Consider the following 25,143-nt stretch of genomic DNA (forward strand, 5'->3'; position numbering starts at 1 on the left):
AATTACGACAGATTCCACGATAACAGGAATGTCACCTCTGTGGTTACCCCTCTGTTGCCCCTTAGATGCCCTTTTGAAAATCGTCTGGCCACTGTCCTTGGTGCTCTGCACTCCGCCTGTTCCATTGTTTTCACTCCCCCACCCTAACTCGGCTAGGGATGGGTACTGAACCCCGGCATTTATCTACCAGTTCACCAACTTTGACAACCCTGAGTTGTTTGACTTCATTGAAGTGAGTGTTTTGCCACTATTAACTACCAGTATAGAATCGAGACCCTGGGCAAGTATTAGCTCACAAAGTAAATGACCTGTACGTTTCTGAGTGTGCTTACATTGATGTTCATCACAGCGGCCTGCTCCCGTCACAGGAACCTAGAATCAATATGTTCAGAGTTTGTTCAGAATATTGAGCACGAAATCGCGTGATACTCGGTTGAATGTGGACACGCATTTTGAGGCCTTTTCAGATGGAGCTGCTTTGACTGGTCGAATTCAACACTACAGTTAAGTATGGAGAGTAGTCAATCTTTAGTATCTAGCTACCAGCCGCCACATCAGCTTCCTGAATACCAGCAGTAGCCCACTATCTACTAGCAGCAGCCTCCAGATACTTTCAAAACGATTTCAAAGCATTTCAGAAACTTTCAAATGCATATTTTAATGCTTTCTAATTCAGAGATATAAAAAGTTGTATTGCTCTTCAAGTGGTCATATGGAGCACAAAATTCTAACTAAGGTACAAGAGCTTTCGATGTACAGGCCTACTGCTCCACCACTAGCGGCATCCTTCACCACTAGCTGGAGGCTTGTAGGCCTCTAGCTGGAGGCTTGTAGGCCTCTAGCTGGAGGCTTGTAGGCCTCTAGCTGGAGGCTTGTAGGCCTCTAATAGACTCCTAGAACTCTAGCTGGAGGCGTGTAGGCCTCTAATAGGAGACTCCTAGAACTCTAGCTGGGGGCTTATTAAGATTATATATTTTTCTAATTAAAACACCCTCTATTTGACAGCCCGAACATTCAGACACCGGTCCGTGCGAAGGATTGCCTTCGCAATCAAGGATGAGGGGTGGACGGGCAGCCACCCCAGTCCTGAGGACATTGTCAAGTGGAAGCCTGCCCAGAAGCAGTAGGTGGAGTCCGACCTGTGCCTCACGGCGAAGGGGGACGAGGCAGTGGTGATCAGGCCTGGCCATTCAGGACGTGGTGGCAGCAAAGGAAATGGTGTGTACACATTTATTTTGATCAGGGGAGTATTAATGTAGCATTCAAAACAGGGTCATTCTTTTTGTTTTGTATTTTTTTTAGATTTATTTTTGACTGCTTTTAATTTGCAACTCAAACTTGGATTTGCCTCATTTAGTATATTAAATATTTGTGGGCTTGCCATCAGCTGAAGTATTACTTTTGAATTACTGTTATAGTATAAGTGGGTATTTCAGATGGGTCATACTCATTCCTTTGTTTCATGCTAGCATGATCCTAAATACTTAGTTCACACAGCAAGTCAAAGCTCTGAGTCTGCCCTTTACAACAAGCCACAGTGTTCAACACCACCACAAACCGTCTGGTTAACAGAAGCAAACTAATAAGTCCTCTCTTATCTTTGAAATCTCTAGCTAATCCTATCCTGATTACATTCCTTGATATAAAAGTCCCTCACTGAATGGCCAAGCTGGTTTAAGTTTATTGTCCCGTAGCACATTTTCAATCTGTCAGATTTGTTATGTCATGCCATCAGCGCTTTCACTAAGGACAGGAAGGAGGAGCTTTGCGCAGTAAAGAGGCGGCCGTTGAGAAATTACACCACTTGGATTTTGTAGTCACACACACATGTGCACGAAACCCTGAAACCACCGAGCCCCTCCACATTACAAAGCCCAACTTAACCCTGGTTCCTACGGGACAAGAAAGAATTACTACTGGTTTGACACTTCCAAAGTGGCGCAGATGCAAGTTGCTCAGGTGAAAGTGATGAGGTCTCCTCCTCTTGGGTTGAAGTTAACAGAGTTAACAAAGAGCTGAAGAGCCAGGGCACTTACTTCCCACATATATTCCTTATGTAAAACAAGAACATGATGTGAAATATATAAAATCTGATCCTTTGTTTCTATGAATATTGCATCACATTTGGAAATCAAAGCCCCATCCTCACTGATCATAATCCCTTGGTGTACCTGAAATCGATGCGTTACACCAATCAAAGGCTGATGCGTTGGAGCATTTTCATGCATGCCTTCAACGTCGTTATTAAGCACATTCGAGGCAAGGATAACGTGGTAGGAGATGCGTTGTCGCGCTTGTAAGTCAGTGTCTGAGATTGTTGTTTTTTTTGTTTTCTGTTTTCTTTCAGTTTGTTTGGGGAAAAAAATAAAATCAAACTAAAGGAAAACACTAGCCCTCCCCCTTACCCTTAAGCTACCTTTAGAACTGGTATTGGGACATGGCTCCACGGCACGTGAACGCGCAACAGCGAGGGCTAGGGCTGAGATTTTCCTTGGAGCAAAGGAATGAGATTCATGGAGGTATTACGCACCTCCCCTTTTTCTTGTTCCACCCGCTCTCTTCTCCTCTGTCTCGCAGGTGTTCCTGATTCGTGGGGTGGAGCTACGACTACTATCCCTACTTAAGGCGTGGCCTGTGCTCCCGAACGGGGGGGGTGTCTCATTCTGGCATCTTCACGTTGACCTGAGCTGCCTTTGAATCCTGCATTGAGGACTGCTATCTAGGAGTTTTTCGTATTTGTTTTCTGTAGCGGAGGATGGGAACTGAAGGGAGGAAGTTCTGGCTTCGACGGCCCAATGCGTGGCTTGCCCAGGCTTCGTCCACCCCTTTTGTTTCTTTAATCAGTTCCCCTTTTGTTGGAAGTTTTTGGAAATAAAAGTCACCATCATTGTAAACGGTAACTTTGGTCTGTGTATTCTTAATACGTTGCGGGCCGCCGGATTGCGAGCCGCGTTGTAAGGGTGGCCGGAACATCCCGCACACGCAGGACTCGGAGGCTTCCCCGAGCCCTCGGTTAGGGTAGGTTCAACCTCAGACTGCATGGTCTCCGCTTTACGCTTATGCCCAGCGGCTGTTTGGTGACAGGTCAGCTTGGACACGTGGATTGCAGCTAGTGTGGGTACTAGCGGCTAGTGTGGGTACTAGCGGCTAGTGTGGGTACTAGCGGCTAGTGTGGGTACTAGCGGCTAGTGTGGGTACTAGCGGCTAGTGTGGGTACTAGCGGCTAGTGTGGGTACTAGCGGCTAGTGTGGGTACTAGCGGCTAGTGTGGGTACTAGCGGCTAGTGTGGGTACTAGCGGCTAGTGTGGGTACTAGCAGCTAGTGTGGGTACTAGCAGCTAGTGTGGGTACTAGCAGCTAGTGTGGGTACTAGCAGCTAGTGTGGGTACTAGCAGCTAGTGTGGGTACTAGCAGCTACTGTTTGGTGACAGTCTAGCTTTTACCCTCACAGAGGTCAGGGGCCGTATTCACAAAGCATTTTATCTTACCGCTAGGAGTGCTCCTAACTCGCGCTAAAACATTTTACGTAGGAGTTTTTTTTTTTAAAGTTATTCACAAAGCCGCTGAGACCTACTCTTACTAAGGATAAATCACAAAGAGTGAACTAAGAGTGACGCGCCGTTGCTATGGATTACGTCAATTCTCGTGCACGAGTTTAGAAGCGGTCAGTTCGGTGATTGGTTGTTCAGACGAGCCCACTGAATCACCGAAAAACAAGGAAATAGCCTAGGCTAGAAATGAATTCCTATTAAGTAGTTATAGTGCAGTTAGCAGAATACACGCATGAATTTTGTGCAGACCACGATAATGACGTTGTAGCCTACACGTTCAAGAGAGAGAGAAAGCAAACAATAAAAATACGTAAAATCTAAAAGAAAATAAATGTTACGAACTACCCAAGTGTTGACTGATTTGTGCCAAGGTGTTTACCTAAAATGTGTTTTCAAAGTGATCCCTAAATGCCTGTCCACTTGGTTCCACACGGCCAAATTCCTTGTAATGTTGATCGCCATCATCATCATCATCATCATCGTCTGGCTGTGGAATGTTCCTCCGCTTGCAAAGGTTGTGTAGAATGGCACATACAGTGATTACTGTGCTTGCCCGTGAGGCGTATTTCGCCGTGGAGGACATGAAACCGACGTTTCATCTGGCCTCCACAACATTTCGTGTATGTTTGTGTGCTCGCAAAGAGCCAATACGATGTGTTTTACGCATAGGACTAAGCGTAATCTGCGTAATCACTTACATGTTGCACTTTAACTGTGCTCCCGGTTGTGGATTAAGGTAGGGTGTCTAGAGCCACGTCTTGCATGGATAGTCACTGTCACCCAGCAAGTGACACCCAACTGGTACATCTCAAAAAGCTGCCTCAGACCGCTCACCATTAAAATGCGCGAATCATGGGTAGCTGAAGATCCAGGCCACTTTGCAACAACATCCAGTAGGCTATGTTAAAAATTTGCATCAAAAACAACCTGCGTGTTGATGGAATGCACTTTCTTCCTATTGACGAACACGTCCTCGTCTTTTGATGGCGCAATTATTTTTATTTTTTATAAGTTATATATATTTTTTTATAACTTATAATTTTTATAACATTTTATTTCGGGACTAATCGGATTATTCCTGTTAGTCGGGGATGTTATTGCATCGCGCATTAACTCCACAATAAGTTGAATACCCTAACATTTCGTCTCGCAGGCATTTTAAGATTCTTTGTGAATAGGTCTTACTGAGTTAGGAGTCCTCTTGAGGACTTTTAAGCTCTCCTAGACTTAGGTGCTACTTTTAGTCCTAAAATACTTTGTGAATTGCTCTTAGTGAAATAAGTTAGGAGTCCTAAATTTAAGAGTGACACGCCCATTATTTTTTAGGAGTTACTCCTAAATTCGCCAGTTAGGACCTACTTTTAGCCCTAAGATCCTTTGTGAATACGGCCCCAGATGTAATAATAATAATAATAAATGAAATTTATATAGCGCTTAATATGGTACTCTAAGACGCTTTACATATTGGCCTATCAGAACTATGTAAGACAGACTAGGAATAAAAGAAAAACAGAGGTTAAACATGAAGAATAAGGTGGGAGTTAGGTGGGGAAGGCTAGTGTGAAAAGGTATGTTTTGAGGGCAGATTTGAAAGAAGTGATGGTTGGAGACTTTGATGTGGGAGGGGAGTGAATTCCAAAGGGCGGGGGCAGCAACTGAGAAGGCCCGATCACCCCAAGTCCGTCGCTCAGTCCGTGGAACTTGTAGCAGGTTGGCAGAATTGGACCTGAGGAATCGGGAGGGGGCGTGGTGATGGAGGAGGTCGGCAAGGTAGGGGGGGGCTATGTAGCGATGTAGGCTAGCGTTCGGTGACCGAGGGGTTAGCTCGCTCTGGGAACAATATGCTAGGCCGTCTACAACTTCTGTCTGAGAGGTGCTTCTAGGAGTGAGAAGAGGTTGAAGACTGAAGAGATGACTTGACGACGGGACTTATGTAGTAGGAGGGAGTCCCTCCTCTGCAGGCAGATGTCACGTCTGTTGGCCAGTCACGACTGGCGTAGTTTAAAATTGCTTCTGGGGGACAGCGCGAGGGGCGTGTCCCAAAGTGAGATACCGAGCGAATATTGAAAGAAAACTGCGCAGGGCAACATCAAGGAGGATTTGCTTCCGCATCATGGGAGCCTAGCCACGCCCTAGTTCATGACGTACGGGATGCAGAAATTTTCATTGTTTTCTAGCATTGTTAGCATTGTAGCATCATAAGCGAGAGGTCTGAGCGATCGCAATGGCATTGTTTACCGACCATGGAAGTATAAGATTACTTCATAATATGAAAGATTGCCTCATATAACACCAACAACATAGTAATATGTAGGCCTAGAAAAAAATACTGTTCAATGTTATTGCTTAAGAAACAGATTCCCTCCAACTATTTACAAAAAATGGAATCAATAATTGATTTACAAATAAATGGTTACATATCGATCAGCAACAAGGTTGGAGTAGCCTACCACACAAATAATTGTAATACACCAACATTGTTAGCTGTCACACAGCTAAACAAGCAAATGAAAAATTAAATACTAACCCAACTGAAATGCTTGTTAGGCTATTAACAATAGCTGTGTTTCCATCTAAAAGGTGATGCGAATCTTTAGAAAGTTTGCAAAAATTAATTCGAATTAGGTGCGTTTCCTTCAAGTGGTTGGAGCGGAATAGGGTGACGTTACACGTTGATGTCGGCAGGGTTGCTATGGCCGGTCGTTATGCGGAAATCGGAGAGTCTGTCAGTCCTGTGTGTTCAAAGTTCGCTATGTCACAGCTGATTCGCAAAATGTGTTTCCATCTCCCATTTGCGAATTTACTCTGTTTCGCATTTCTCAAAAGCCACCTCAAGCGAGCGGATAAACTTTTTTGCGAATTAGAGGATTTTGATGCGAATTTTGGTGTTTCCATCACCGTTTACTGATTCGATTCTTCAAAGTTTGCATTAAATTAGGGGGATGGAAACGCACCTAGAATTATGAAAATGATACCGTAATGCACACGTTCTTTGTCTTTGGATCTTTTGAATAAATGGATCAATACATGGTGCATCGAAGTGATCGCAAGCAGAGGAACGTGAGAGTCAGTAGCTGCGTTTCCATCTATAGGTGATGCAAATCTATAGAAAGTTCACAAAAAAGTAATTCGAATTAGGTGTGTTTCCATCAAGTGTTTGGAGCGGGATAGGGTGATGACGTTGCACGCTGATGTCGGCAGAGTTGCTATGGCCGGTCGTTATGCGGAAATCGGAGAGTCTGTCAGTCCTGTGTGTTCAAAGTTCGCTATGTCACAGCTGATTCGCAAAATGTGTTTCCATCTCCCATTTGCGAATTTACTCTGTTTCGCATTTCTCAAAAGCCACCTCAAGCGAGCGGATAAACTTTTTTGCGAATCAGAGGATTTTGATGCGAATTTTGGTGTTTCCATCACCGTTTACTGATTCGATACTTCAAAGTTCGCATTAAATTAGGGGGATGGAAACGCACCTAGTATTATGAAAATGATACCGTAATGCACACGTTCTTTGTCTTTGGATCTTTTGAATAAATGGATCAATACATGGTGTATCGCAGTGATCGCAAGCAGAGGAACGTGAGAGTCAGTAGCTGCGTTTCCATCTATAGGTGATGCAAATCTATAGAAAGTTCGCAAAAAAGTAATTCGAATTAGGTGTGTTTCCATCAAGTGGTTGGAGCGGGATAGGGTGATGACGTTGCACGCTGATGTCGGCAGGGTTGCTATGGCCGGTCGTTATGCGGAAATCGGAAAGACTGTCAGTCCTGTGTGTTCAAAGTTCGCTACGTCACAGCTGTTTCGAAAAGTGTGTTTCCATCTCCCATTTTGCGAATTTACTCTTTCGCATTTCTCAAAAACCACCTCAAGCGAGCGGATAAACCTTTTTGCGAATTAGAGGATTTTTATGCGAATTTTGGTGTTTCCATCACCGTTTACTGATTCGATACTTCAAAGTTCGCATAAAATCAGGGGGATGGAAACGCACCTAGTGAGCAGCAGCTGTACCAGTCTAAAAAATCCCTTTTTCACTTTTAGTGATAAAAGTCACCACAGTGACTAAAAACCATCAACGTCATTCATGTTAAGTAAATGGAAAAACCTCGGACACAAGCCGTGCACTAGGCCCTCTCGAATGCCTGGCCGAAACAACATTTGTTTCACTACGACTCCTTTCAGCTGCCCCTTCAGCTTTTTAGTTCATGGCATGAAGATAATTATGAGCCTTTGATTGATATCCAGACATTTTTTTCGGAGACACATCCCTGTTCCCCACTTGTATTGGAGTGAACGGAGATATCTACTTCTGGGCCACTTGGATCGAGGGACCCGTCCACAGCCTGCTTAAACAGCTGCAATACCAGGCTTGGCCACTGAGCACTTGTGGATTGCGGAAGAATGCACTGTTCCTAGGGCATGGCTATTCAACCTCCTTAACAAGTGGGCCAAAAAGGAAAACCGCTGGTGGTTCATGGGCCACACATACAAAACTTATAATGTCAATTAATCGCTACAAATAAATCGTACTTAAAGTAGTGTTAACTTCATATATATAGTACTGCTAAATGGATTAAACTTGTAAGACGCATTCCTTTCTTATTCACTTCTAAATGCATCATTATAACAATTTTTGACCTTACATATTTTGGACACATATTTTTAATATCAATTTTTGTTCTTACATATTTCTGACACATTTGTACTAAAAATTTTTGTTCTTACATATTTTTGACGCACTGACACATTTATAATAACAATTGTTGTTCTTACATATTTTGGACACATTTTTATGATTCAAAAATGTTGTTGGAATCATCACAACCTAGAACTACTGTGCATATGAGACATTTTGAGCCTGTTATATTGAGCCTATATATATTAGAAATTGCATTGCCTTGATTTTGTTATTTCAGCATAGTTTGGTTCATACGTTGTAAAGCCAATCCTGAGACACTCATGCAGCTTCTCATTGGTCATGGAGCAACGTACCCTTGTTTTGATGCATTCATATGAGAAAACTGGCAGCAAACGAGCCGTGATTTGAGTTGTAGTGCCTCTTCACGTTGTATTCCTTCATCATGGAAATGGCTTCGTTGCACACTAAACACACCGGTTTACTACTTGTGGCGGATGGCAAAGTAAATAAATATTTTTCAGTCCATTCGCTTTTGAATAGGCGATTTTCAACATCAACCTTACGTTTTTTTGCTTGGAAAGAGACATCTTGGAGCTGTTGTTAGCCTAGCTAAAGTGAGTTTCTCCATGGTCCGCAAGCATAAAATGCATCGTGAGCTTGATTGAGGCAATGGCAGGTGCAGACAGAGCGGGTGTAATCCTGTTGCCGTAGCATTCTCTGCGTTTATTTCGCTGGTCATATATATTACACACGCGAACCTGATTTGCAGGCAACAATTTTCCTAATAAATTTTTATTTTTTTAAAAAACTTTTTTTAGGTCTGCATCAGGGCTCCGAACGAAAACGAAAACCGAAAACGAACAGAATTTTACGAGGAACGGAAACGAAAACCAAATGGTCTTCAACTGTTCCGAACAGAAACGTTATTCTGAAATCCCCAAAGACGGTTAATAACTTTTTTTTTTCGTTCTCTATGTAGCCTATACAATTTCCCAAAAGCATAGCCTATTTCATGAAAAAAAAATATATTTCCTGTTGCCGCGTTCACTTCGCCTCCCGCCAAGCCCAGTTGTCACAAATTCCCACCACCACCCTGGCGAGAGGCCGTATGCCATTTCAGTTGCGATCTTCAATAGGCCTTACTCGCACAGTGACATTTATTTGGAAATTATGTTTGCAATGTAGGCCTGTGAAGATAATATATTGTGCCTGCCCAGTTTTTGCTGTTTTGGAAATGTGACAGGTCCTGAAGCCAGCAACGAAAGAGCTACTTTTGCTGGACTCGCTTAGACCAGATGGCTTTGGCGACAGTTGTTACCATAACATATTTAGGTTTCGTAACATAAGAACAATCAGCCCTGTTCTGTGGCTTGTTCAGTACTGGAATTCTACAGAATTCATAGTATTCCAATAATGCAGTAACACAGCTCATTGGCCAGGTTTGTCAAATGAAAAAAAAAAATTGCTTTATAGTATCTAGTATCTATGTGTTTTTGTATTATTTGAAACTATCAAATTAACAGATCTTTGCCTTTCACAGAATGCACTCAAATGGCTGCATTCTGTGGATGTACTGACCTCAGTACACCAAAATGGAGCAGAGATGCTCCATTTTGGTGTACTGAGGTCAGTATTATGTAGAGACAAATACATGAACAAATAGACAAATTGTGAAGTACTGATTTCTAACTGAAAATGAACATTCCTCAACTTCAATATTCTATCATTTATTTTAGCGAGACATGGCACACATCAGGACATGATGGTGCATTCATTTGATGGAACGGTTCCAGATTGATGGGTAAGACAACTTTAAATGTAACTTCCTACCCAACATTAATTATACATTAGTTAACCTTTTTTTCTGTCACTGTCACTCGAAAGCCACCGACAGAGGTTTGCATACTGGACAAATGAGGCCACAGCATTGCTCTAATGTTGCGTTCACACCAAAAGATGCATTTGCTGCCCGAACGCGTTGACGCCTGAGTTTTGCGGCGCGTCAAATCAAGTTTTGCGGCGCGTCAAAGGTTTGCGGCGCGTCAAAAGCTGAAATATTTCAACTCGAGCAGCATTTGACGCGCCGCAAAATACGTGAACGTGCCCTTCGCCCGTGCCCGGCAGCGGGCACGGGCATGCCGCGCCGCAAATCAGATTTTGACGCGCCGTAGATCAAGTTTTGCTGCCCGTTTTCTCGGCAGCAAATGCTGCGGCAGCAAAGCAGCAACGCGTCTCTACATTCACTTTGAATGGGATCACGACGCGCGTCAACTTTTTGCATCTTTTGGTGTGAACGCAGGGTTAGGATCACTGCAGCCGATCTACAGGATCTCGAAGACCAGAAAAAGGGATCATGAGGTGAGCATGATGTTGATGGCAGAGGACACCCAGTGTCATGCTCCTTTTTGTTATAGACTCATTAATGCAATTCAGGTTTCTTATTCTTACATGTCTATATTGATACATAAATAATTTTCCCTCAAAGGTTCAGTTTGAAAAGGCTGACAGGTGCTTCATATTGGAGGTAATCTTTCTTTTTTTTTTATCAGGGGAATGTGTTAATAAGCTTGATTTTTCCTGACCTATATTATACAGATGCCAACATCTGTGCTTGATTTGTAAAGTGCTGTTGGAAACCCTGTTTTCAGCTGTCTCTTTTATATTTAAACATTTATGACCCATTTATAACCTCACCTGTTTCCCATCATTCATGTCATTATGATTTATACGTAATAATTATAAAAAAAAACAGGTTCCTATGCCATTCTTTTAATAAAGATTGTTTTTTCATAGACAATCAGGTCAAAGGTCCCAGATGTCACACAGCTGCCACCATCCATCTTGACAGCTACGTCGTAAATCATGGTCAATAAATCTTGACACAAGCTGAATACTTATTCTCTCAGCTGTTGTTTTTTTACAACCATCTGCAGTCTCACGATCAAGTTTTTATTCCTGATGATATCTGAGTTATTACAAATGTAATTTACTATCTATCTTTCAAACCACATTCTTAAAATGTTCATTGTTTTCCTGAAATAAATGGTTTATTGAACATTTACAATTCAGCAAAATGATTTGCCTTTAATTTACATTTAGCTTACTCAATGACATGGAAACAATGCTTAAACATCATTCAATACCTTCATTGATGTACAATTAAAATGGTTAAACTAATCCCAATTCAACTCAAAAGTGCAACTCAATTTAACACACCTCAAAACTATTCAGAAAAAAAAAAAAGTAATTTTCCCTCACAAAACTCAACAGGCACTAGGACAAGGGGACGACAAGTACTGTAGCGATGACTGCTGCACCATCAAAAAACATGAGTTTTTCAGCGTGCCGATATTAAAATACACTCATGCAAGCCAACAACGACAACCTATGAACACTGATTATTGAGCCATTGAGATCTGAGCGTCTTCTGCTGATGCTTCACAGATCCATTGCAGGTTGGTATCACAGGAGACGTCATTCCACGTGGGCCTTCTGTTCTGGGCACAGTCTTCTTCCCCGTATTTGGCTATTTTATTACCGTTATCAGGCTGTTTTTCCTCCCAATTGCTTATAGATAAACAGATTGGGAAACATGTATTTTGTGTGATGAAACAATTCAGATAATTCAATAAAGCAAATATAACAATTTTAATTATTTACATATTGATCACATTAGTTTGAGTTGGTTCATGACCAGCAGAGGTTGGTCACTCTCGGTGTCGGTCGGTCGGTCTCTCTCTCACCTTAGAATCAGTGGTGCTCCATCAACCCATTTCCAGGTCCCTTCCTGCTCCAAGTCAGTCAGACCAATCCAAAAGTCACCCTCATACTCTTAGAGGAACTTCTGTGGAACACATTAACCAAAACAAAACATTATATTTTCTCAAGTCCTTTTTTTTTTGGAGCAGGAGAAGGCTAGATTTAACATCATAAATGTAAGAATCAGTTTGATCATTCGGGGTACAAAAACATTTCAAAGGGCAGCCTGACATGAATAACGTTTAGATCCACTGAAATAAATAAAGATGGTAAATGGCTTCACTATAGGCCTACCTGTTCCTGGGAGCTGTCTATAACCACCAGATCACCTCCTTTCTTAATGCAATCATTCCTGCCGTTATTCCAGGACTTCTTCTGGTCCGAGTGATGATAGCAGGTGTGATGGAAAATCTACATGTTGTATTGTTTTGGTCTATATGAATTTAAGTTTTGTTGCTATTCTGTGTAATTTTATATAGTGTCTGCCTTCTGGGCTCCTTTTGGGTCATTTAAAGTGTAAACCGTCAAGGGTAGAGTGATGCTTTTTTATTGCCTGCCCTTTCCTATGTTTCTTGTCATGTAAATCACCCTCCATGCAATCCTTTGATGTGTGGGCCTGTTTTCTCGACCCCCTGGCTAGCGTCAACCAAGCCAGGGGTTTAGATGACACGGCCGCCGACCCCACCTTAGCCTCGGGGGGGGGAGCTTCAACTGTAAAGATAACAATCTGGTGAACAAAGACTTTTAGTATTGGGGGACCACCCCCTCCAGATGCCAACCCAAGTGAATAAAAACTCATTGATTGGAAGACTCAGTGGACTTCTCCCCAGCGTACCTTGAGTATGAAGTAACACGCAAAGAGAAGCTCCCATCTGGGGCCTCAGATTATTGTAATGTATGCCTGTTATGTTGTTTGTTGGTGCATGTTGTGATGTATCTTTGTTCGTACTTTTATTACAAATATATGACCACTAATTGTCAACAAGTATTGTGTGCTTTTTTGCATCTAAAGATCTCATCTGTCTCAGACGCAATATCTAATAGAGAAATTGTCACGACAGTTGGGGGCTCGTCCGGGATGCCTAACCTGAAGATTCTACGAAATATCGCTCCAAAACAGGTCCGAGGCGGTCCCAAAGCTCTACCTCGCCTCCAGGTGACTGTAACCAGAACTAATGGGGTCGAGGAGGGGGTGCCTGTGGGGGATAAACTAGTGGTTCTTCAGTACGGTATCCAAAGGAAAAAGAATTCGAGCAGGTGAGATCACAATACTTGTTTAAGCTACAATAAATCCGTTACGAAAACGGTATATACTGTTTTGGGAACGTATATTCGAACAAATCGGCCACGTTCGAACTTTGTTATAGGAACATACGGTAAAGCAACTCCGGTAAAGTTCCGTCAATATATATATGGTTATATATGTAAAAGAAAGGGCAGGAGGGTCTGTCAAAACGGTAAAGGGAAACCCGTTAAGCGCTGTTGGGGTCATATATAAATAAATAATAATAATAGGCATTCATTAATAAATATATGTATATGTGTGTAGTAACAAGGAGGTTTCGGCGATATTAGATAATTTGTTAAATAATAACTAATAGTGTGTATGGATCTAAAAATGTATAATAAATCGGGAGAAACAAAGTGAAATATTGGTATAAACTGGGTTTTCCTGAGATGGGGAGTTTTAGCTTAAAACGGTTGTTGAAGTTTTAATTATGTTGGTGTGCATTTCATTTGAGGGAAAGAGAGAGCCAGGATAGAGAAAAAAAAAATCAGCCAGGGACAGAGAGCGTAGAGAGTGTAGGAATATTTTTATCTCAATTTCACCCGAGATGTAGACCCGGACCTGGACTGCACCGGCGGACCGCGTGCAAATCCCCCTTCACCTCCACCGTATGACGACAACGCCCAGGCCGCCGCCCCATCATTCAACCTCTATCCAGACCTCACGGCAAAGGAGGCACCCGCTAACAGCGCAACAGGGGTTATGGCAGTCCGGCATACGTTTTCCGTGCATGGAGAACCAGTGACATTAAGGACATAGCAGAATGTCTCCCGGACCCATCTGCAGTGGGAGGGGAATCCCTCGCTACAGCCATTCTGGAAATGGCCCATCACCCATCGGCGAACCACGCCAAGTCAAACTGGGCCTACGGTGGGGTCGTATTCAAGGCGACATTCCCGGGAGAGACCAAGCTGATATAATGTTCGTGGAGGCGCCGGACGGCAAGGACGACCACAGGAAAGTGGGGAAGCACAGAGGCAGGCCTGCTTTCGTTGTGGCGTCATGGATCCTTGGTTCAACGATTCTCCCAAAAGAATCGACAAAGACAATGGAAGGGACGGCTGGCAGTTCGCACCTTCCCGTGAAGTGACTGTGAATCATCCAAGAGGCAGAGGTGGAAGGGGGCATTCGCATTGACGGGACGCAGGAGCAGACCAGGTCCAAGGGGAGGAGGTATGAGCACCATGACACAAACACGCAAAATGGTCTCAACGTCACAACGCACACAAGCACCACATCCAAATTATTGTTGTATGGTTCTCACCAGCCTTACGCGACCTGATCAGCATTTATTATATATGGTTATAGTAAACAACGGGCTATTGTAGACAGTGGATACTCGATTTTTACAATCTATCACAACCAATTTAATCGTCAACCATATCACACAACCATGACATGACTCCAACTGACCCAGACTAACCCCGACTGACCCCCGACTGGCAACGTGACGGGGACAACAGAAGTGTATTGCCTAATATTGAGAATGCAGATTTTTTATATTATGATATTTTGTTAATGTTTTTTGACCAAAATGGCAACAAGGTGAATTAATGAACGTATAAGAGAGATTGGAAGAAGTATGTGTTATGGAAGGAGAAGAGATAGATGAGAACGGAAGGCAAGACAAGATAAGGAAAGGGGTGGGGAGAAAGATAACCCATCTGCATCAAGTTTTGTTCAAATAGATCCGGACCTGGACAACGCTCCTCCTTCTCCTGCTTTCAGCCCGACCAGTGGCCAAATACAGTGCAAATACCCCACGTCACAACTCCTCTGCATCAGACTTTATGAAGTTACAGACCATGGGAGGCCCACCTGAAGAGCTACGGAACGGTCTGCTGGACGACACAAGGAGACAGTCCAGCAGGACCAACAGCACCAGAGTGGTGGCCTCCATGGTGCCTGTGTAGCCACAAGGAAGTGGCCTGAACATTGAGACAAAGGAGGGTCTCAGAGACGGGAGAGACGTGGGGACAGGCACTCCAAAGGACAGCCCGTGATGCAAATGAGAGACAGAAAGCAGAGAGAGAGGTGGAGGCGTGTCCAGGCGGATGGAGAGAAGAGCAGTGTCCAGGCGGATGTAAAGTATCGCACTAGACACAGCATACATATTACAAGAGAAAGATCTAATGTGTAACTAGGACTGTGTATAAATTGTGTGATAATTTCTTACATCTGAAAGGTTTGAAAGTCATCAGGAAAGGTGGTTTGAAGAAACATAGACAAGTAGAAAAGTTGAAGGTTAAAGAAATGTGTTAGACAGAGTTCAAATGTACGACAGCGGTAGAATTCATCAAGGCACAAAACGTTCAAATTGAACCCCAAAAAGCATAACCATGATGTATGCTACAATGTTTTTAATTAAAGTAGTAGGTTTTTGGTGCGCTCGCAACAGCAAGCCATGCTTACAGGCCTGGGCTTTCCCTTATTATGGTAAATTGACACATGGGAGAATCATGCGTCAAGAGGGGGGATGGGGAGCCCACAACAACAACCTTGGGTATACCAAAGCAAACCAAAGGAAATAATTAAAAAAAAAAAAAAAATTCCACACACCCCATGTAGGTCCCTCAGAGACATCATGAAGGACAATGGGAAAGAGAAGAGGAATACCGTTTAAATGTTGGGTTATACTGTGTGTTATTAATGCTGACTGGATTGACAATTAATGTTTAGAGTAGTAAACATTAAGTGCTTGCCAACTACTCATGTGTTTGTATCACGGAAGCAGCATTAAGGACACATCAAATAAGAATATTTTTGTTTAGAAATGTTTTTAAAAGGTAGCCTTGTTTCTTTGTTTTGGTTTTCTTTTCTGTTTTTATTTTTATGACTTTTGAATATATGGAAACAGATGACTTGATTGTGATGTTAGGTGATTTTATGCTACCTTCTGTAAAAGCGAACGGTGGTATAAATAGTCTGAACAACCTCCTATAAAAGCGAAGAAGTGCTGATGGTCGGACATGATCGATTTTTGAATTTGTGATTATAAAATAATCAAAGGGGGGATTGTGATGGAAAATCTACATGTTGTATTGTTTTGGTCTATATGATTTTAAGTTTTGTTGCTATTCGGTGTAATTTTATATAGTGTCTGCCTTCTGGGCTCCTTTTGGGTCATTTAAAGTGTAAACCGTCAAGGGTAGAGTGATGCTTTTTTATTGCCTGCCCTTTCCTATGTTTCTTGTCATGTAAATCACCCTCCATGCAATCCTTTGATGTGTGGGCCTGTTTTCTCGACCCCCTGGCTAGCGTCAACCAAGCCAGGGGTTTAGATGACATGGCCGCCGACCCCACCTTAGCCTCGGGGGGGGGGAGCTTCAACTGTAAAGATAACAATCTGGTGAACAAAGACTTTTAGTATTGGGGGACCACCCCCTCCAGATGCCAACCCAAGTGAATAAAAACTCATTGATTGGAAGACTCAGTGGACTTCTCCCCAGCGTACCTTGAGTATGAAGTAACACGCAAAGAGAAGCTCCCATCTGGGGCCTCAGATTATTGTAATGTATGCCTGTTATGTTGTTTGTTGGTGCATGTTGTGATGTATCTTTGTTCGTACTTTTATTACAAATATATGACCACTAATTGTCAACAAGTATTGTGTGCTTTTTTGCATCTAAAGATCTCATCTGTCTCAGACGCAATATCTAATAGAGAAATTGTCACGACACAGGCATTCTCAAACTTCCTCCATCCCTCTGGGCACGTTTGGCCTGCGAGGTAAACTAGGGACTCAATTTGCCAATCCCAATCCCCTATTCCAGCAATACAGCTGTTACATAAGCCCTACACGAGCCACATCTGCTACACTAGCCCTTTAAGAGGCAAACATACAGGGGGCAGAAAAAAACGTTTGACCAAATATCATGAAATAATAAATATATAGAGCTAGGTGTCTATACAGGTTCATGAGATCACAGAGGGTCACAGATGCTGCAATATGCCTGCCAGTATCCGTTATCCAGAGAATTTAGTTTTTTTCTGAGCTTTGATACTGCTCAATGCAATAATGAAGTCAAGTCTGCGTAATTATTTACATATTGCGCATTGATCACATTAGTTTAACTGTGTGGTTGAATGTCATTTTCTGCCCAAAATATGTTGCAATTTCCAGAACATAACATGATGGGGATGCTATGGGAAAGCCACCGCAGATCTACACAGAAAGACACAGCAGAGCAAGGCTTCAGCATATGCAAAGAATACTCGTGAACATTTTGAAAAGGTTTGTCTAGGTCCGAGACAAACCTTTTCAAGGTTCTGCTTCTCAAGGTTCTTTCTGCTCTAGGTCGACCAACACATGAAGCCAGCGTAGCCACAGTTACAGGCGAATGCTCACTCCTTTTGATGTTATCCTTCAGCTGTTCATCAAACCTCTGCTTCAGGGTAGAGAGGGTAGAGAGTTCCTTCTGTTGCTCCATTGATTTGGACTGGGTCACAGAGAGATCCTTTACTGTGACGGAATCTAAATGATGAGGAGACATTCATATCCCTATAAATAATCATTTTAAACCACATAAATTAGCATACCACATCACCACTACATGCTGTGTCACAGCTATTGTTTTTTCAGGACACACACACACACACACACACACACACACACACACACACACACACACACACACACACACACACACATCCAAGATCTTCGAATAGGTATGTCAAAAACACCCTGTTACGGTTAGCGGGTGGCAGGCAGGCAGGTAGGACCCAATAGCAGACAGTTCAATGAAAGGGTAATTTATTAACGCAAAAGGCAAGGAACATGGGTGACGCGGGTAACACAGGGAACACCGGGAACACAGGTAACACACAGGACACAACTCACCACAAAGTAAAATGATCCGACAAGGAACGACGGAAAGACAAGGGCTTAAATACTAAACACAGGGCACGCAACGAGTAACAGTTGGAACACATTAGGGGAGGGTGCAGTAATCACACAGGAGGGAAACTTGACAGGACATGGGGAGAAACAAGACAGAGATACTAAAGTAAAACAGGAAACACACCAAAACAAGACAAGGAAACAGACAGACCATGACAGTGCCCCCCCCTATAGGGTCGACTACCAGGCGACCCACGACATGCAAAAAAAAGAATGTCAAATCCAAATAGGGTGGGTGGAGGGGAGCCAGGGAACAAAAAAAAATCGACTGGGGGAGAGCAAGGGGTGACCGGCTGGCCAGGGAACTGGAGTGGGGCAGAACAGAGGGATGTCAGGCGGGCGGCCAGAAAAATGCACCAGGGCATGGCAGGGAGCTTCAGGCAGACAGCCTTGAGGGCAAGCAGAGGCCTGCAGCGGCGAAGACGAAGTCGAGGTAGAGGGCGGGCCCCTTCTGGAATGTCTGGAAGGCGGGACCCCTCTGGAAGGGAAGGTAGAGGGCGGGCCCCTTCTGGAAGGTGTAGAAGGCGGGACCCCTCTGGAAGGCAAGGTAGAGGACGAGCCCCTTCTGGAAGATCTGGAAGAGGGGCACCCTCGGGACGGAGTAGGGTTTAGGAACCGGACAGGGCTCGGGGACCGGAGTCAGCTCAGGGGCTGGAGAGAAATGTTGAACCGGATGGGACTCCACACTCTCTGATAGTCTGTAAGGCACCCTCCAACCCAGGCCTTGAAGCGACAGCGCTGCACGTATGCCCCAACACAGCCTCCAACAAAAAGAGCGTCCGCTGGGTCCAATGCTGGTCGGATCATTCTGTTGCGGTTAGCGGGTGGCAGGCAGGCAGGTAGGATCCAATAGCAGACAGTTCAATAAAAGGATCATTTATTGACGCAAAAGGCAAGGAACACGGGTGACGCGGGTAACACAGGGAACACCGGGAACACAGGTAAATACAGGACACAACTCACCACAAAATAAAATGATCCGATAAGGAACGAAGGAAAGACAAGGGCTTAAATACTAAACACAGGGCACGCAACGAGTAACAGTTGGAACACATTAGGGGAGGGAGCAGTAATCACACAGGAGGGAAACTTGACAGGACATGGGAAGAAACAAGACAGAGATACTAAAGTAAAACAGGAAATACACCAAAACAAGACAAGGAAACAGAGAGACCATGACACACCCATCTGAATTGTTTGGGATTTCAAACAGGGTTAAATGATGATGATGATGATTCAGACCTTGGTGTTTATTCATGCATTTATTCAAACTCACATCGTACAGCAAGGACCAGGATTCCAGCCAGAAGACCAGCACACAGAAGCCCCAGACCAAGTACCGCAGGTCCCCAGCGGCTCCTCCGTGTTCCCTTGGCTCTGGGTCCCAGGTGCCCTGGGGCCCAAAACAAACAGAGAGTCAGAGTGGAAGACGTCACACCTTTCCGCTCATGTTTCACGCTAATAAACACATAAAACATATCACAATAGAGGAAACATCTCATTCAATCGTCTGTTAATGCTGTGGATGTTGTCATCGTCATGAACTGTACTACTTTTACCTGGCTGGTTTGGTGAAGCTGCTGATGGTTTAAGAGGGTCAACGTTGATGTAGATGTCCTCCATTGTCCAACTATCTTCAATGGGTCCCTGGTTCAGCTGGAAACAGAGAGCTGTCTGTGGAGTGGTGTGGCGGCGAGATCAATGCATCTTCTTTCTAAGTTGGTTTAGGAGGAAGTGGTTTGGGGTTGGGGTGGGATTATTCATACAAACTTCTGCATTCTCACATTTACTCAGAGTAAGAATAAAAACTCATGTTGGTGTGATGATTACCTTATGATGATACATGATGATGCATATCATGTATCATATCATCATAATTTAGTAGGCCTACTGTTTGTTCTTTCTGAATTAATAAAACTTGGAATAAATTAGTAGTAGCCCTCCAGTAGTGGAGGGCCCTGTAGTAGTGTTGGGGTGGACAGGTGTGGAGGGCCCTGTAGTGTTGGGGTGGACAGGAGTGGAGGGCCCTGTAGTGTTGGGGTGGACCAGAGGGGAGGGCCCTGTAGTGTTGGGGTGGACAGGAGTGGAGGGCCCTGTAGTGTTGGGGTGGACAGGAGTGGAGGGCCCTGTAGTGTTGGGGTGGACCGGAGTGGAGGGCCCTGTAGTGTTGGGGTGGACCGGAGTGGAGGGCCCTGTAGTGTTGGGGTGGACCGGAGTGGAGGGCCCTGTAGTGTTGGGGTGGACCGGAGTGGAGGGCCCTGTAGTGTTGGGGTGGACCGGAGTGGAAGGCCCTGTAGTGTTGGGGTGGACCGGAGTGGAGGGCCCTGTAGTGTTGGGGTGGACCGGAGTGGAGGGCCCTGTAGTGTTGGGGTGGACCGGTGTGGAGGGCCCTGTAGTGTCGGGGTGCTCGGTGAGGGCAGAGACCTGGGGCCGTATTCACAAAGCATTTTATCTTACCGCTAGGAGTGCTCCTAACTCGCGCTAAAACATTTTACGCAGGAGTTTTTTTTTAAAAGTTATTCACAAAGCCGCTGAGACCTACTCTTACTAAGGATAAATCACAAAGAGTGAACTAAGAGTGACGTGCCGTTGCTATGGATTACGTCAATTCTCGTGCACGAGTTTAGAAGCGGTCAGTTCGGTGATTGGTTGTTCAGACGAGCCCACTGAATCACTGAAAAACAAGGAAATAGCCTAGGCTAGAAATGAATTCCTATTAAGTAGTTATAGTGCAGTTAGCAGAATACACGCATGATGACAATTTTGTGCAGACCACGATAATGACGTTGTAGCCTGCACGTTCAAGAGAGAGAGAAAGCAAACAATAAAAATACGTAAAATTTAAAAGAAAATAAATGTTATGAACTACCCAAGTGATGACTGATTTGTGCCATGGTGTTTACCTAAAATGTGTTTTCAAAGTGATCCCTAAATGCCTGTCCACTCGGTTCCACACGGCCAAATTCCTTGTAATGTTGATCGCCATCATCATCATCATCATCATCGTCTGGCTGTGGAATGTTCCTCCGCTTGCAGAGGTTGTGTAGAATGGCACATACAGTGATTACTGTGCTTGCCCTCTCTGGGGTGAGGCGTATTTCGCCGTGGAGGACATGAAACCGACGTTTCATCTGCCCAATTCCTCTCTCCACAACATTTCGTGTATGTTTGTGTGCTCTAGCATACATGGAAGAAATCAGTAAACAATAATAAATATGGATTCAACAAATAAAAGGCGTCAAAGAGCCAATACGATGTGTTTTACGCATAGGACTAAGCGTAATCTGCGTAATCACTTACATGTTACACTTTAACTGTGCTCCCGGTTGTGGATTGAGGTAGGGTGTCTAGAGCCACGTCTTGCATGGATAGTCACTGTCACCCAGCAAGTGACACCCAACTGGTACATCTCAAAAAGCTGCCTCAGACCGCTCACCATTAAAATGCGCGAATCATGGGTAGCTGAAGATCCAGGCCACTTTGCAACAACATCCAGTAGGCTATGTTAAAATTTGCATCAAAAACAACCTGCGTGTTGATGGAATGCACTTTCTTCCTATTGACGAACACGTCCTCGTCTTTTGATGGCGCAATTATTTTTATGTGCGTCCCGTCAATAGCACCGACCACACCGGGCATACCTGCAATTGCCATGAAGTTGGCTTTGATCCTGTGTAATTGTTGAATGTCCAAAGGAAAGTTTATGGCACGGCTGACTGATGGTTGCGATAATTTTAAATCGTCGGCATTGCAAAGTTGCATTTCCCCTGTTGCTAAATAACGTAGTGTGGCCAAACATTTTATTTCGGGACTAATCAGATTATTCCTGTTAGTCGGGGATGTTATTGCATCGCGCATTAACTCCACAATAAGTTGAATACCCTAACATTTCGTCTCGCAGGCATTTTAAGATTCTTTGTGAATAGGTCTTACTGAGTTAGGAGTCCTCTTGAGGACTTTTAAGCTCTCCTAGACTTAGGTGCTACTTTTAGTCCTAAAATACTTTGTGAATTGCTCTTAGTGAAAAAAGTTAGGAGTCCTAAATTTAAGAGTGACACGCCCATTATTTTTAGGAGTTACTCCTAAATTCGCCAGTTAGGACCTACTTTTAGCCCTAAGATCCTTTGTGAATACGGCCCCTGGTCTCCAGGGGCGTGTCCAGGCTGAATAGGCTCCTCAACAGCCGCCCCTCAGCCACACCCTCCAGCCGCATCAGCTGGAGCACCAGCAGGGACGCCAGCAGCCTCAGGATGTCCGCACGTGCCCTCACGGCTACACACGTGCACACACACACACACACACACACACACACACACACACACACACACACACACACACACATATGCACTCACAAACATACACCCCGCACACACGCCTACACACACTCCTGCTAAACTGGGACCAGAAAGAAACGCTACCCCTTTCTGCTCGCGTTTTAGGTTTTACACAAATAAACATGTATAAAATATCACACGAGGGGAAAAATTATAGGCTATTGTCATTGTTAATTTTATGGATGCTGTCGTCGTCATGAACTGTACTACTTTTACCTGGCTGGTTTGGTGAAGCTGCTGATGGTTTAAGAGTGTCAACGTTGACGTAGATGTCCACCATTGTCCGACTATCTTAATTTGGCCCCTGGTTCAGCCGGAGACAGAGAGCAAGAGTCTGTGGTGTGGTGTGATGGCGCTGTTGGCGAGGTCAATGTATCCTCTGTCTAAGTTGGTTTAGGAGGAAGTGGTTTCGGGTAGGGTTGCGATTATTCACACATACTTCTGCATTCTCACATTTTCTGTCTGTCTTCTTTTCTGTTTATCCATTTAAAAATAAAATAATAAAAACTCATGTTGGTTTCATGATTATCATATGATGATACATGATGATGCATATCATCATAATTTAGTAGGCCTAGTGCGTGTTTTTTCTGAATGAATAAAAATGTTAATTAAGTTTAAGTTTGTTAACTAAACTTTGGAAAGCCCCTGGACCCTGGTTCAACCCGAGAGCTGCTGGGGCTTCGTGATGGTTTGTTCTCTTTTCAGTACAATCAACTTTAGATTAAATTCCTCTTTTCTTAATGTTGGGTGGACAGGAGTGGAGGGCCCTGTAGTGTCGGGGTGGACAGGAGTGGAGGGCCCTGTAGTGTCTTGGTACTCGGTGAGGACAGAGGCCTGGGCTCCGGGGGCATGTCGCGGCTGAACAGGCTCCTCAGAAGCCGTCCCTCAGCCACACTCTCCAGCCGCATCAACTGCAGCACCAGCAGGGACGCGAGCAGCCTACAGACAAGCACGCACACACATACACACACACGCCTACACACACTCCTGCTAATCTGGGTCCAGAAAGAAATGCTACCCCTTTTTGCTTGTTTTTCACACGAATAAAAACGTATAAAATATCACACGAGAGGAAAAAATAATTATATCATCATTGCTATTTTTATGGATGTTGTCATCGTCATGAACTGTACTACTTTGACCTGGGTGGTTTGGAGAAGCTGTTGAAGGTGTCTTGAGGATTCATGACGATACATGAGGATACTTGATGATTGATGACTCTACACAAGGATTCATGACGATACATGTATCATCGTGATTTGGGGCCTACTGTGTGTTCTTTCTCAGTTTGTTAATTCAATTTGTGAATTACGTTAAAGTTTGTTAACTAAACGTTGAATTGGCCCCTGAACAGTTCAAACCGAGAGACTTGACTTACTGTCAGTACGTTTACATGCACAGCTTAATGCGATTAAAGCCTTAGTTCGACTATGCTCCTCAATCGGACAACGGCAATTGTCCGAGCGAGTATACATGGCGGTGGGAAAATCGATTCATCTGCTGAAGCATTTCATGCCCCGGTACGATAGGTGGTGCTGGACCCATCTCAACTGATAGAGCCACAGGCTGACCTCTTTACGTCACTAGCAACAACAAGGCGGCATTCGCAAAATATATTTTCAGTACTAGACAGCTGTCAGTTGACTTCGGGTCCATGTCATTGTTCTGACCTGTCCGGATGCCAAAGCCAAAGTTTCTTTCCCCCAATTCCTTCTCCACCATCGCCGAGATAACCCCCACTACGAGTCATTACTTTTTGCTGAAGTACCAGAGTGTCTGAGAACCAGACGCAGTCTTTAAGATTGATAATATCAGAGAATATCCCCTTCAGTTCGGCCGCGGCGCATTGAGTGAATAAAGATTGTAAACACGTCGGAAGAAACACACTTTTATTTTGACAGATGTGTCGGAAGTTACTACCTTACAACTTTGTTGATGACCAACATTTAGAAAAACATGTACTTTTAATTAAATTGTTCTCTCGGGGGTAACACCCTTCACTTCGACCGGCCCTGGGTCTGCTTATAGGTCCGAATATGGTCGGAATGAAGCGGCCACCGACTCTTGACAGGCTCGGTAGGCCTACTTTATTCGTAGTTCTACTATGGAAAAAATTAACCATTACTTTTATGGCAAACTATGAGTATTGTTACGTATTTTAAGCACATAAGCTGCCCCCACATAGCCACTAGGAAGTAGGATCGAACACACAAGCTGCATTAGCCTCACATAGCCACTAGGAAGCAGGATCGAACACATAAGCTGCAACAACTACTCCAGCCACAGATGGCAGCACCTTTAGACAGGTGAGGATGGCGGAGCCATCACGTCATACCGGCCACGCCCACTTCATATAGGCCACGCCCACTTGACCATATCAAGCTTGACAGAGAGATTAGAGGGCAGAGATCATAGGTACACCCGCGGAGAGACATGGGCTTTTGCCCATGGCTCGAAGTAGCTCACGGTATTTCTCTCACACGCGTTACATACAATTCCCTCCCTTATGCTTCATAGTTACCATACCGAAACATGCCTACTTTAACAAATAAAGTGAGTTAAAAGCGACCAAGGATTGGACTATTTTCTTCAAGAAAAAACGCAACAGTATTATCAGGCTTATATACATATAGATACATTAATAGTGGAAAGCAGCTTAATCACCTCTCCCCTCCA

The 25,143-nt window shown here is 44.0% G+C and overlaps 1 protein-coding gene and 1 long non-coding RNA gene across 2 annotated transcripts; both read right to left on the minus strand.

Annotated features, from left to right (window-relative positions):
• Positions 1-10,467: 10,467 nt before the first annotated feature.
• LOC130373063 (C-type lectin domain family 17, member A-like) lies at positions 10,468-17,660 on the minus strand. The gene is made up of 5 exons (XM_056579295.1): positions 17,565-17,660; positions 16,913-17,025; positions 12,237-12,339; positions 11,927-12,012; positions 10,468-11,750 (listed from the first exon to the last, which is right to left on the minus strand). The coding sequence occupies exons 1-5, from the start codon at positions 17,658-17,660 to the stop codon at positions 11,582-11,584; spliced, it is 567 nt and encodes a 188-aa protein (XP_056435270.1). The 3' UTR covers positions 10,468-11,581.
• A 1,780-nt stretch (positions 17,661-19,440) lies between these two features.
• LOC130373019 (uncharacterized) lies at positions 19,441-22,789 on the minus strand. The gene is made up of 3 exons (XR_008893459.1): positions 22,681-22,789; positions 19,690-19,844; positions 19,441-19,523 (listed from the first exon to the last, which is right to left on the minus strand). It is a non-coding gene; the product is annotated as an uncharacterized LOC130373019 (long non-coding RNA).
• Between the last annotated feature and the right edge of the window lie 2,354 nt (positions 22,790-25,143).

This window comes from Gadus chalcogrammus, chromosome 20, assembly GCF_026213295.1.
Source record: "Gadus chalcogrammus isolate NIFS_2021 chromosome 20, NIFS_Gcha_1.0, whole genome shotgun sequence".
Taxonomy (NCBI): Eukaryota; Metazoa; Chordata; class Actinopteri; order Gadiformes; family Gadidae; genus Gadus; species Gadus chalcogrammus.

Coding starts and splice junctions, on each gene's coding strand:
- LOC130373063 (XM_056579295.1), bottom strand. CDS start 17,660: ATGGAGCAACAGAAGGAACTCTCTACCCTCTCTACCCTGAAGCAGAGG. Junction 17,026..17,564: donor AAAGGAGTGAGCATTCGCCT/GTAACTGTGGCT, acceptor TGGCTCGTGTAG/GGCTTATGTAACAGCTGTAT. Junction 11,751..11,926: donor GGAGCACCACTGATTCTAAG/GTGAGAGAGAGA, acceptor TTTATCTATAAG/CAATTGGGAGGAAAAACAGC.